The 12,371-nt window shown below is 35.8% G+C and overlaps 2 protein-coding genes across 2 annotated transcripts in view; one reads left to right on the forward strand and one right to left on the reverse strand.

The window, feature by feature from the left end:
* The window catches only part of HMMR (hyaluronan mediated motility receptor), a 40,023-nt gene extending 39,789 nt beyond the window's left edge, over positions 1-234 (reverse strand). Inside the window, exon 1 of the mRNA XM_043596524.1 lies at positions 13-234. Coding sequence (XP_043452459.1) covers positions 13-25 — 13 coding nt within the window. The 5' untranslated portion in view covers positions 26-234. The remainder of the gene's footprint in view (positions 1-12) is intronic.
* NUDCD2 (NudC domain containing 2) lies at positions 220-5,971 on the forward strand. The gene is made up of 4 exons (XM_043596537.1): positions 220-545; positions 2,727-2,775; positions 2,981-3,132; positions 5,470-5,971. The coding sequence occupies exons 1-4, from the start codon at positions 357-359 to the stop codon at positions 5,551-5,553; spliced, it is 474 nt and encodes a 157-aa protein (XP_043452472.1). The 5' UTR covers positions 220-356; the 3' UTR covers positions 5,554-5,971.
* The last annotated feature ends 6,400 nt before the right edge of the window (positions 5,972-12,371 follow it).

Below are 12,371 nucleotides of genomic sequence, written 5' to 3' on the forward strand. Positions count from 1 at the left end.
ATTGTAACTTACAGAAGAGCAGCATTTGCGCAAGCGCATTTCATAGCTGAAAAGGTCGGAAGTCCGCCTTTGGCGTCATATAGGTGGCAGTGCAGTGAGTTCTAGTTTCACTGGTTCCAACCTCCTCTCGCCGTTTTTTGGGTGTAAAGCCCCCGGGTTTCAGTTCTTTCAAACCGGCTACTGAAAGGGTCCTAAATGGCCATTGAAAAGGAAAAAGGAATACGCTGAGACGTCGCTTACGTCCCTGCGCATGTGCAGTGACCTGAGCGGACTGTCCAGGGCGTGGCCTAAGCGTGGACGCTCCGCGCGTGCGCTCACCTCGCTTCTTGTGGCTGGAGCTGGGAGGCTACTGGAGTATGTCGGCCCCGTTTGAGGAACGCAGTGGGGTGGTTCCTTGCGGGACGCCGTGGGGTCAGTGGTACCAGACCTTGGAGGAGGTGTTCATTGAAGTTCAGGTGCCGCCAGGCACTCGCGCCCAGGATATCCAGTGCGGCCTGCAGAGCCGGCATGTGGCGCTGGCCGTGGGTGGTCGCGAGATCCTTAAGGTAGCGGCAAGTCAGGGCTTGTGCCCAGTTTCTTCCTGGCCTCTAAGTCCCCGAGTCCTAAGGTTCAGGGTTTCCGTGGAAAGACTTGGAAGGCCGAATGGCTCCTTGCCCGAAAGAGCTATAGCATTGGCCTAGTTTTGTTCTGGTCGGAGCCCCCACTCAAGGCTGGTCCTGAGTTGAGTGGAGATTTGAGGAGCCCAATTTTCTGGCTTTCTCAACCAAATGAAACTGCTTCTTTTGTTCCTCTGCGGGTCTTCACCTGGATCTTTAAAGGAACAAATGTTTATCGTACATATATTTTCGTCCAGGCACTGATTTAGGTGCTAGGAGGTCAGAGATGAATAAGACATACGTTTCTTGCACACAGATTGTTCTTGTAGGGAGGCATAATTAAACTAATAAATGTTTAGAAAGTCACGGAAAAGTAAAGAAGAAAATAAGGGATAAGGATATAGGGATGAGGATTCAGAGACGATATCAGGTGATTTATTTTTTCATCAAAATGAGACGAAAATCTGCATGTTTGTGCAGTGGTCAAGCAGATAGTCTAGGGTTGTTTGGAGAGAATAATACTTCTTTTATTCTCATCATGCCCCTTAGATCTGAGAACTGCATTTTCCTGGATAAGCTTTATAGTTAAATTCAATTACGTCGAAGTTGGACTTCTTTCCCAGATTACATACTGACGATGTTTGACGATAGTGTAGCGAAGGGAGATTCCTTGATGTAGGATACCTGGCTCTGCCATTTCTCTAATTTTGTAACCTTGGGCAAGAGATTATTCTGTGTCCCTATGCCTTCATCCACAAAGTGTGATAATTATAGTACCTTTCTGATAGGATTGTTTTGAGCATTAGGTGCTATCCATGGGAATTAAGAGTTTGCGCAAGTGCCTGGTGTGTAATGAGTTTACATGCTAGCTGTTACTGTTATTTTTAATATGGAAGTGCTTTAAGTGCCTCAGAGAAAAGGAGAGAGTCATGTGGAAGACATTGATTTATGTCAGCTTGGATTTTAATGACCTTTCTGAATAGTTGTGCAGTTCGTGGTTTCCTGAACAGTGGTTTAAGATTACCATTCAAATTTCCCTTAGTAATTTCAGAACTTTAGCAGTGACTTTAACAGTAACTTTATTTACAATTTAGCAGTAACTTCAACTTCAGGATTTTAGATACATGTTTAGTAAGATTTTTTTCTCACTGGTGTTGAAATATGAAAAAATGTGTTTGCTTTATGTGGCATTTTAATTTTATTTCCTAAAACTTAAATTTGGCAAGTAGCAACAAATCAAAATGGATTTGAGCAGATGCATTCTCTTTTAAACTTATGTTCTGTTGATTTCTTTCTTAAAACAACAGTTTCATCACAGCTTATCTGAAATCAGAACTACAGTATGTGCTTTAAAAATTTTTAGTGCTACATTGCCCAACAAAGAGATTGAACCAGATTTTTGAAGTTTATTTTAAAAGACATCATTTCTTAATTTCAGCAGGGAAGCTCTTGTAGTTCATTTTAATTGGTAAAGTCAAAGCATTTCAGATATTAATTTCACATTTGGCTGCTAAGTGATCAGTGATATTTATTCATCTCCTGAAAATTAAGGAGTTCTGATCTTTCTTTTGAGAGCCCTGTGTTGGCAGTAAATATTCCAAGCAGTGTAAACTAGGTTGCATTTCACTTGCTACGAGGAAAGATAGGGTTGAACACCTATCAATATGTTGAAATGGTATAAAATTTTATCTCCCTACCATAACCAAGCTAGACAACTAACATCTTAGATAGGAAATTCCTAATTAGATAGGAAATTAGCAAAGTTGGGGCACTTGGGTGGTCAGTTAAGCGTCCAATTTTGGCTCAGGTCATGATCTCACAGTTCGTGAGTTTGAGCCCTCGTTGGGCTCTGTGCCAATAGCTTGGAGCCTGGAGCATGGTTTGGATTCTGTGTCTGGCTCTCTGACCCTCTCCCACTTGCACTCTGTCTCTCTCTCTCTCTCTCTCAAAAATAGATAAACATTAAAAAAAATTGTAAACAAAAAGGAAATTGGCAAACTCTTAAATCATGAAAGTCTTATAAAAATTAATGACATTAATGTTTTCAGTACATAGATATTTCATGTACTAAAATAAACATTTTTATTTATTTATTTTTTTTGTACTAAAATAAATATGTTTATTTTTCAGGGCAAACTCTTTGATTCTACAATAGCTGATGAGGGAACATGGACTTTGGGTAAGGGTGATCTATAATTGTTGGAATCTTTTTAAAAATTAATCTTGTCTTCAAACTTAGTATGTTTCTTCTGTGGTATCAGGTTCTTTGTCTTTGCAGCTCTGGAAGATAGAGTGATAGAAATGTATTGTAAATAGTTACCTAATGGTTTTTGAAAATATACAATTTTATGATGAACTCTAATTTCTTTGTGTTTTTTGTTTAGAGGACAGAAAAATGGTCCGTATTGTTCTTACAAAGACAAAGAGAGATGCAGCAAATTGTTGGACTTCTCTTCTAGAATCTGAATATGCAGCTGATCCTTGGGTGCAAGACCAAATGCAGAGAAAACTTACATTAGAAAGATTCCAGAAAGAAGTAAGTCAGATGAGTGTATGAATATGTATTGTTAAGCATTTTAAGATCATAGAAAAATTATTGTTTGAAATTAAAACTCAAATTTGGTTACAGAAAAATCACAAAAGTTCTTTAAAGGAGTTTTTAAAATCAAATGGTTAGAAAAATTACTGGTCTTTTTTTGTGGATTTTAGTTTTTCAAAATTTCTGGGGAGGGTTTTGTTTGTACTGCCATAGTTTATAAGTTTAAATTTATTTAATGTACACCAGTAATGCACGAGTGAACTCATAAAAATTTAATTAGTATAGACTTACATAGTGTAAAAAAGTTATAGGTTCCTTTCATTAACATCTCTCCATTCCTTGCTTCTGTTTCATTTTTATCTCATTGATATATTGGCTTGCTGCTTTGTTTGTAACATAAATGCAGGATCACACTATATGTATTGTTTGTTTTTTTTCTCCTTCTAAGTGCTTCAGAATGTTTTCTCGTTTGACTGTATCATCGTTATTTATTTAGCTCTTCCCTTTTGATAAGATTTGGATTTTTCGATTTGTATCTATTTCACAGTTTATTCTTTCATCTTTTTGAAACTATTCCAGTGTTCCATTAATTTATCTAGGAGAAGAATTACTGGATCAAAGCACTCTTCAAATTTTGATGGATAATTTCTATGTATGTAATGGTGATTTCCTAATTTGTATTTCCAGTCTAGACTTTTCTCCCAAGTATTGGACTCACGTTTCTAGTTGCATATTCAGCATCTCCACTTGTCGATCTGACCTATCAGACTCAACATACTCAACATGAACTTCCTAACTTCCTCCCACACTTGTTATACCTCTAGCCTTCTCATCTTGGTTGATAGAAACTGCTTGTTCAGAAATGGGAAATCATCCTCCATTCCTAGCTCTCTCTCACACACTGTATCCAATTTGTTAGGAAACCTTACTGGCACTACCTTCCAAGTATATTCAGAACTTGTCCACTTGTCACCACCAACTTTCCAACCACTCTGATCTGGACCACCTGTAATGTCTTGCCTAGGTTACTCTAATAGCCTTCTAATGGTTTTCGTCTACCCTTGCCAAGCTGCAGTGTTCTCAAAACAGCATAGCAGTCCTTTTAAAAATGCAAGTCAGAACACATCGCTTCTCTTCTCAGAACTCTTTCACTCTAGTAAAAGACAAAATTTTTTTTCCAGGCCCTATCTGATATGGTCTTCCATGATCTCCCTGACTTCTTCTCCTGCAACTGTCTGCTTCAGTCATTTTACCTTAGTCATATTGTATTACCTTAGCCTTTTTGTATTTTTGAATATTCCAGGCCATTCCTTTTCTGTCCTTTGGACTACAGTGTTCTCCCAAAGCTTGGCTGACTTCTTCATTGTTTTCAAGTCATTGCTCCGTAAAGCATATTTTGATCTTTGATCATCCTATTTAAATACTATAATCTCATTTCCCTTACTTTGCTCTTCCTTCCTTCCTTCCTTCCTTCCTTCCTTCCTTCCTTCCTTCCTTCCTGGCACTTGCACCAACTGCTAACGCTCTGGATCAGGGGCTGGCAAGCTATGGTCCATGGGTGAAATCTGGCCGACTCCCAGTTTTTGAAGTGAAGTTATACTGCAATACAGCTATGCTTGTTCTTTTGGTATTTTCTTTCATATAGCGATACCAGACTTAAGTAGTTATGGCAGAGACTATGCGGCCTTCATAGCCTAAAATATTTACTACTTGGCTCTTTACAGAAAAGTTGGCCAACCCTTCTACTAGCTAACTTACAGTTTTATTGTTTGTGTTCTCCTATAACAATGGCAGCTCCACCAGTGCAGGGATCTTTGTTTTATTCACTCTTGAATTCCACGTGCTTCTAATGGTGTCTTCCAAACAGTTGGAACTCAGTAAATGTTTGTTGAATAAGTGAAATGCCCTCCAAAGAGACTAAAGCATGAGTTAGTACTTACTTCATAGGATTATTATGAGGATTAAATATGTTAATAAATGCATCGCTCTTAGAACCCTGCCTGGCATGTAGCAAACTCTCAAATGATGCTAGTTATTAAAATCTATTTTCACACTTTATACTAAGTATTGTGTTTGTCCATACACTTGCCAACCTTTTAATATACGTATTGATCTTCTAAACATTTGTAGATCTGAAAATTCAAATATACCTTCTAATTTTAAGTTCTGTTTTGGCGATTACAGTGAAAGTTGGTATCTTTTCACATGTTTATTGGTCATTTAGATTTCCTGTTTTGTCAGTGGCTAGTTCATGTCTTTACCATTTCCCTTTTGGGTTACTTACACTTTTCCTTAAAAGTTTTATTTTATCATAATTTTTTTCATGTCTTTTAGAATCCTGGTTTTGACTTCAGTGGAGCAGAAATCTCAGGAAACTACTCTAAAGGTGGACCAGATTTCTCAAATCTTGAGAAATAACCACTACTTTTTTTTTGCTGCATTCTGTGGATCTCAGCAGATGTTGCCAACTTAATCAAAGGAACAGATTATGTGATGGAAGGAAAATGTGGATACCTGCAGTTAACAAATTGCAAAATATATTTAACTATGGTTCTAAAAATTGTATTCAAATATGAATTACATAGGAAACATCTTAAATACTGTGGAAGCTATTCTACTAATAGAAAGTAACTTTTTTTTTGGACTTGTTTTTTTGCTCAGCATGAAGTTTTATATGCTGCATTTTACTAATTTCATATTTAACCTGTATTTTTAATACAAAAAACATTAGGGTATAGATCATGTGAAATGACCGGGTGCCTTCAGGGACAATTAAATTTTTCTTTCAATAAGTGTAATGCAGGAATAATGATCAATAAACTTTTCTAAATAGGAATTGTGGACCCCTTTGTCTAAGTATACCGGTTCATACAAGGAATTATATTACTGAAAAAAGTTTTAAGAAAGGAAAAGTCCACAAATATATTCTGAGTAATGTAATTTCAAGAGTTAATGAAAATTTCTGAAGTAGCATATTATTCCTTGAGAGATGACTGTCAAGAAATTTGAAAAATAGTTAGAAACCTAACAATAGGAATGGATTAATACAAAACAGAAGCAGTAAAGTGAATGTGGTTATTGGGTGAGTCCTTTGTCAGTGACAGAAAGCAAATTATGGTTAATGTTTATAAGTAAGTGACATAATTTTGCTCTTCAGTGATCCAGACACATAAGTATGGATTGTCTTAAAACTGTGATTCATTCTTTTTATGTCCTTTGAAATTTAAAAATATTTCTGTCTATATTTTTTGAAGGTTTTATTTTTAAGTAAGCTCTATACCCAGTGTGGGGCTTAAACCCACAACTCCGAGATCAAGAGTCTCATGCTCCATCGACTGAGCCAGCCACCCGCCCCTAAGAAATATTTTAAACGGTCCCAACATTTAGAAAAGTTACGTGTAAAGTACGCAAATTGTTTTCTTCCTGATCTGTTTGTAAGTTTATGATATGATGCTGCATCACCTCTGAGTACCTTAGTGTGTATTTCCTTCAAAGAACATGCTCTTACATCACAACAATACAACCATTAAAATCAGGAAATTAGCATTGATACCTTCTGACCATCTAATCCTCACATCTTCATTGCATTCAAGTTTAACTGATTGTCCCAGTAATGTCCTATATAGCGAAAGGATCCAGTTGGAATCATGCCTTGCCTTTAGATTAGATGTCAGGTGTCTTTGGTCTACTTCAGTCTGTACCAAGTCTTCATTTTTTCTTGACTTCTGCAGCCTTGGCACTTTTGAAGATTACAGGCTAGTTTTGTACAATATCCCTCATTCTGAGTTTTGTCTGATACTTCTTGATTAGATTCAGGTTATGCATCTTTGGCAGGAATGTTACAGAAGTGATGCCACGTTCTTATTGCATCCTGTCATGAGTAACTTTAATTTGTCCTTTTTCTGATGGTCTTTACTTTAGATCACTGAATAAGTAGTGTCTGCCAGTCTTATCCACAGTAAAGCTATCCTTTTTTGGTTTATAATTTTGTGGGAAAGTAGTTTCAGAGTACTACCTTGTTTTTCATCAAACTTCCAACTTATATCTATATGGACTCATGATTTGCTACTTTGTTCAGTGGGTTAAAATCTATTGTTACTATTACTGTGATGCTCACAGTTTTTCTTGATTTGGCCAGGGGAAGACCATTCTAGGTGACTTCTGTCCTTTTGACATGTCCCATCATTATTTGAGTAATTTCTTACTCTCTTCCATGAGATATAACAGACTTATGGTTTCCCTGCCCTAGCTCAAGAAAAAGCCATTTTTTTTTAACGTGCCCTGTTTTTTTTAAATGGAGGATGGTATTTAGAAGCCAAGATTTGTGTGCTAGTGAGCAATTGCTGTTGGTGTGTGTGTATGTTGCTTATATATATCTGTATTTATTTCTATATGTATATTTAAAACCATGAGTTCACACTTATGCTTTCATTTCTGATCCTGTGGGGTTCATTTTTCTTTTCTCTCTTCCTATAAAACAATAACAGTGAGAAGCCTGATTCCTATATTCTTAATGTATTTGGTTCCCTATACTAGGTCATCTTCTCATCTTCTCATGAATTCTTTCTTTACTCTGCTCAGAGTCCCGACACCCTGCTCCAAGCAAGGATATCCTCACCTGCTTGCACCCGAACACCCTATTATGGGCCAGTGCAACCCAGCCATACCCTTTGTCAAAATGTCTACCTTGTTCACTTTACCCAGTTACTTTAGAAATTAATTGTTGGGGAAGAGGCTTTTTTCTTCTAATTGGCTTCTCTTCTTCACATTTAGAAAAAAAATACTTTGAATAAACAGTAAATTTAACTCTCCTGTTCATAGTTTTATAAATTTTTAAAAAAATATTTATGTATTTTGAGCGCAAGCAAGAACCAGCAGGGGAGGGGCAGAGAGAGAGGGAGACAGAAGCCTGAGCAGGTCCATAATGTTAGCGCAGAACCCAATACAGGGTTCGAATTTACAAACTGAGATGATGACCTGCGCTGAAATCAAGAGTTAGATGCTTAACCGACTGAGTGAGCCAGGTGCCCCCATAGTTTTGTGAATTTTTAACATATTGATTCTGTTCATAAGTTTTGTGAATTTTAACATGTAGAGGTATGTGTAAGCACCTCATAAATCAGGAGATTGAACTCTTTGCCCCACACTGGGCTCAAATTCATGACGCTGAGATCAAGTAGACCCATGCTTTACTGACTGAGCCAGCCATGCACCCCAAGAGGTTAGTTTAATCATCACAAAACCAATTCTCTTCTTTGTAGTCATACCCCACTCCTAGCCTCAGACCCTGGCAACCACTGATTAAGACTGTCTCTAGTTTTGTCTTTTCAAGAATGTTACAGCAATGGAATCATACATAATACTAAAAAAAAAAACCCCAGCTTTATTGAAAAATAATCCACATAGTATACATTTCACCCATTAAAAGTATATAATTCAATGGTCTTTAGTATAGTCATCTATTCAGCCATTACTATAGTCAGTTTTCATTTTCATCACCTCAAAACTCATTCCTTTTAGCTATCAACTCTCTCCCTTGATGGAACCCCCAGCCAAGCAACCACTGAATAATCTGCTTTCTATCTCATGAATTTCTTTTTTGGACATTTCATATACATGGAATCATAATATGTGGTCTTTTGTTACTGGCTTCTTCACTTGACATAATGTTTTAGTTGTTTATCCGTGTTCTAGTACGTCAGTATTTCAATCTTTCTATATGGCTGAATAATATACATTATTCAGCTGAATAATCTGTTGTATAACTGCCACACATTTATCCATTTGTCAGTTGATGGACATTTGGGAGGTTTTTACCTTTAGGCTATTATTAGTAATAATAGCCAAAACATTCAAGTTCAAGTTTTTATGTGCGTGTATATTTTCATTTCTTACCTAGAAGTTCTATAGAAATTATGTCTGATCATTTGAGGAATTTCTGGATTGTTTTCCAAAGTTTCTACACCATTTACATTCCTACCAAATATCTCCACATCTTTGCCAACACTTTTTATGCAATTTTTGTTTTTTATTTTAGTCATCCTAGTGGATATGAACTGGTATCACACTGTGGTTTTTTTGGGTTTCCCTAATGACTAATAATGTTGAGCATCTTTTCTTGTGCTTATTGGCCATTTATATATCTTCCTTGGAGAAATGTTTATTCAGATCCTTTGCCCATTTGTAATTGGATTATCTTAAGAGTTCTTTATATATTCTGTATGCAGTCTCTTATATTATTTGTATGTATTTTGTTCTGTTGTGTAGTTTTTTCACTTTCTTGATGGTGTCTTAAAGTGTGAATGTTTTTAATTTTGATGTATTCTAATCATGCTTTTGGCATCGTGTCTAATAACTCTTTGTGCACTCCTAGGTTATGAAGATTCTTTTCCAGTGTTTTCTTCTAAAAGTTTTATTGTATGTTTTACATTTAGATCTGTCACTTATTTTTTTTTTTTGTATAAGCTGTGAAATCTAGTTCATATTTTTGCATGTGGATGTCCAATTATTTCAGAATAATTTATTGAGAAGGCATTTCATTCTTCATTAAATTGTTTTTGCACTTTTGTCAAAAATTAGTTGCTATTTATATGGGTCTGTTTTTGGTCTTCCTATTGTATTCTATTGATCTTTGTGTCTGTCCCTTCACAAATACCACACTACCTTAATAATTGTAATTTTGTGATAAGTCTTAAAATTGGGTAGAAGATTCCTTAAATTTAATTCTTTTTAAAAATTGTTTTGGCTGTTTTAACTTCCTTTGCCTTTCTGTATAAAGTTTAGAATCAGCTAGTCTATATCTACAAAAAAGTCCTGCTAGGGTTTTCATTGGAATAGCATAAGTCTTCAATCCATGAATGTGGGACATCTCTCCATTTAGGATCTCTTTGATTTCAATCATGAGCGTTTTGTGATTTTTAGCTTGTAAAGCATTTACATCTTTTGTTAGATTTATTCCTAAGTGTTCATTTTGTGGAGCTGTTTTAAATGATACATTTTTTGAAATTTCAGTTTCCAATTACATATAAGTAGTGTATAGAAATGTTGATTTTGTTTGTTGACCTTGCATCCTGTGACCTTGCTAACCTTTCTAAACTTATTTCTAGGGTTTTTTTGTTATGAATTCCTGGGATTTTCTTCATAAACCACAAACAGGAGGTTTTATTTAATCAGTACTACTCCATAAGTCTATTTGTTCTTGCCCTATTGCATTTGCTATAAGAATAGAAGTGGTGGAAGTGGCCATCCCTGTCCTGTTTGATTTTCAAATTTTGATTTAATTTTCAAATTTTGAACCTGCTTGTATTTTCCCACATCCCAGAGTTGGTCATGGTATTTTACTGCAGTTTATGTATCTGGATTTGTTTCTTGAAGATTTTTGTGTCTGTTCATCTGGGATACTGGTCAGTAGTTTTGGTTTTTGTATTATATTTATCTTGGTTTGCTACCAGGGTAATGCTAGCCTTATAAAATGAGTTGGGAAGTGATTCTTCTACTTCCTAGAAGAGATTTGTAGAATTTGTTTTGCCTTCTTTCAGTGTTTCATGGGATTTTCCAGTAAGATTTTAAACAACAAGTTCAGTTTTCTTTTTTTAATTGTTTTAGGTAATCTTTGCACCCAGCGTGGGGCTCAAACTCATGACCCCAACCAAGATCAAGAGTCACATGCTCTACCAACTGAGCCAGCCAGACAGTTGAATTCATTTTTTGTTTTTAATTTTTAATTTTTTTAATGTTCATTTATTTTTGAGAGAGAGAGAGGAAGAAAGAGAGAGAGCACGAGTGGGGAGGGAGAGAGAGGGAGACAAAATCCAAAGCAGGCTCCAGGCTCTCTGAGCTGTCTGCACAGAGCCCGATGCAGGGCTCAAACTGAAAACTATGAGATCATGACCTGAGCCAAAGTCAGACACTTAACCAACTGAGCCACCCAAGTTTGAATTCAGTTTTTAAAAACAGAACTTACTCAGGTTATCTAGTTTTAGTTTACATTATTTTAGTTTAGATCTGGTAGTTTGTGTCTTTCAAGGAACCGATTCATATAACTCGATGTGCATAGTTGTTTGTGTTAGGTCCTGAGTGTCCTTTTAACATAGTGGTACCTCTTTCAGGCCTGAGATTGGTCATTTATGTCTTTTTTGTCAGTCTTGCTAGAGACTCATCAATTTTATTGCTTTATTCAAAGAACTGGTTTTTGGTTTTGTTGATATTCCTTATTGTTTTCAATTTCATTGATTTTTTTTTTAACCCCTCTTTTTATGACCATTTTCCATCTGCTTGCTTTGGGTTTATTCTGCTCTTTTTCTAGTTTCTTTCTGTGGAAGGTTATTGAGACTTTTTTTTTTTTCTTAATAAAAGTAATTTGAATGTGAATTACTCTAAGCACTAGTATAGCTACATTTCATACATTTTGATATTTTGAGTTCAAAATATTTTACTCCCTTTAGACTTCACCTTAGAGCCATGAATTATTGAGAAGTCTGTTGGTTTCCAGGTGTTTGTAGATTTTCCTGTTACTGTTCTTAATTCCTAGTTTATGATCAGAGAACATACTTTGTAATTTTAGTTATTTTAAACTTCTTAAGGGTTGTTTTGTGATCCAGGATATGGTCTGTTTTGGTGAATGTTCCATGTGTATTTGAAAAGAATACTTAATCTGCTATTATAGGATAAAGTTTTTTATGTCAGGGATTCAGTTAGTTGTTGGTATTATTCAGTTTTTGTATATTCTTGCTGATTTCCTAGCAGTTCTATAGATTACTGGTGTTTAAGTCTCCAGATGTAGTTGAAGCTTTGTCCATTTCTCTTTTCCATGCTGTTTTGGCTTCTTGTATTTTAAGTTCTAATGTCAGGTGCACACAAAGATTTTATTCCTGATTTTAATTGCTCCAACATCTATTTTGTCAAATTGACACAAAAAATTGGCATATCTGTTTTTATCTTTATTTTTTTTATGGATTCTCTACCCCCAGTCTGGGACTGAGCCTCATGACCCCAAGATCAAGAGTTGCATACTGTACTGAGTGAGCCAGATGCCCTCCTCCCCGCCCTAAATTGACATCTGTAAATCAAGCCTATTTGGCTTATGTTTACTCATTTTCGTTTATGAAAATTACAGATTTTAAACTTAGTAAGCAATAACACATCTTATAAAAATCATTTTATTAGAAAAAATAGGAAAAGTAAATTCCATAGTATTATTTTCTGATCATGATGGTGGCACTGAAGTTCATGTGGCC

Source organism: Prionailurus bengalensis, chromosome A1, assembly GCF_016509475.1.
Source record: "Prionailurus bengalensis isolate Pbe53 chromosome A1, Fcat_Pben_1.1_paternal_pri, whole genome shotgun sequence".
In the NCBI taxonomy this organism is placed as follows: Eukaryota; Metazoa; Chordata; class Mammalia; order Carnivora; family Felidae; genus Prionailurus; species Prionailurus bengalensis.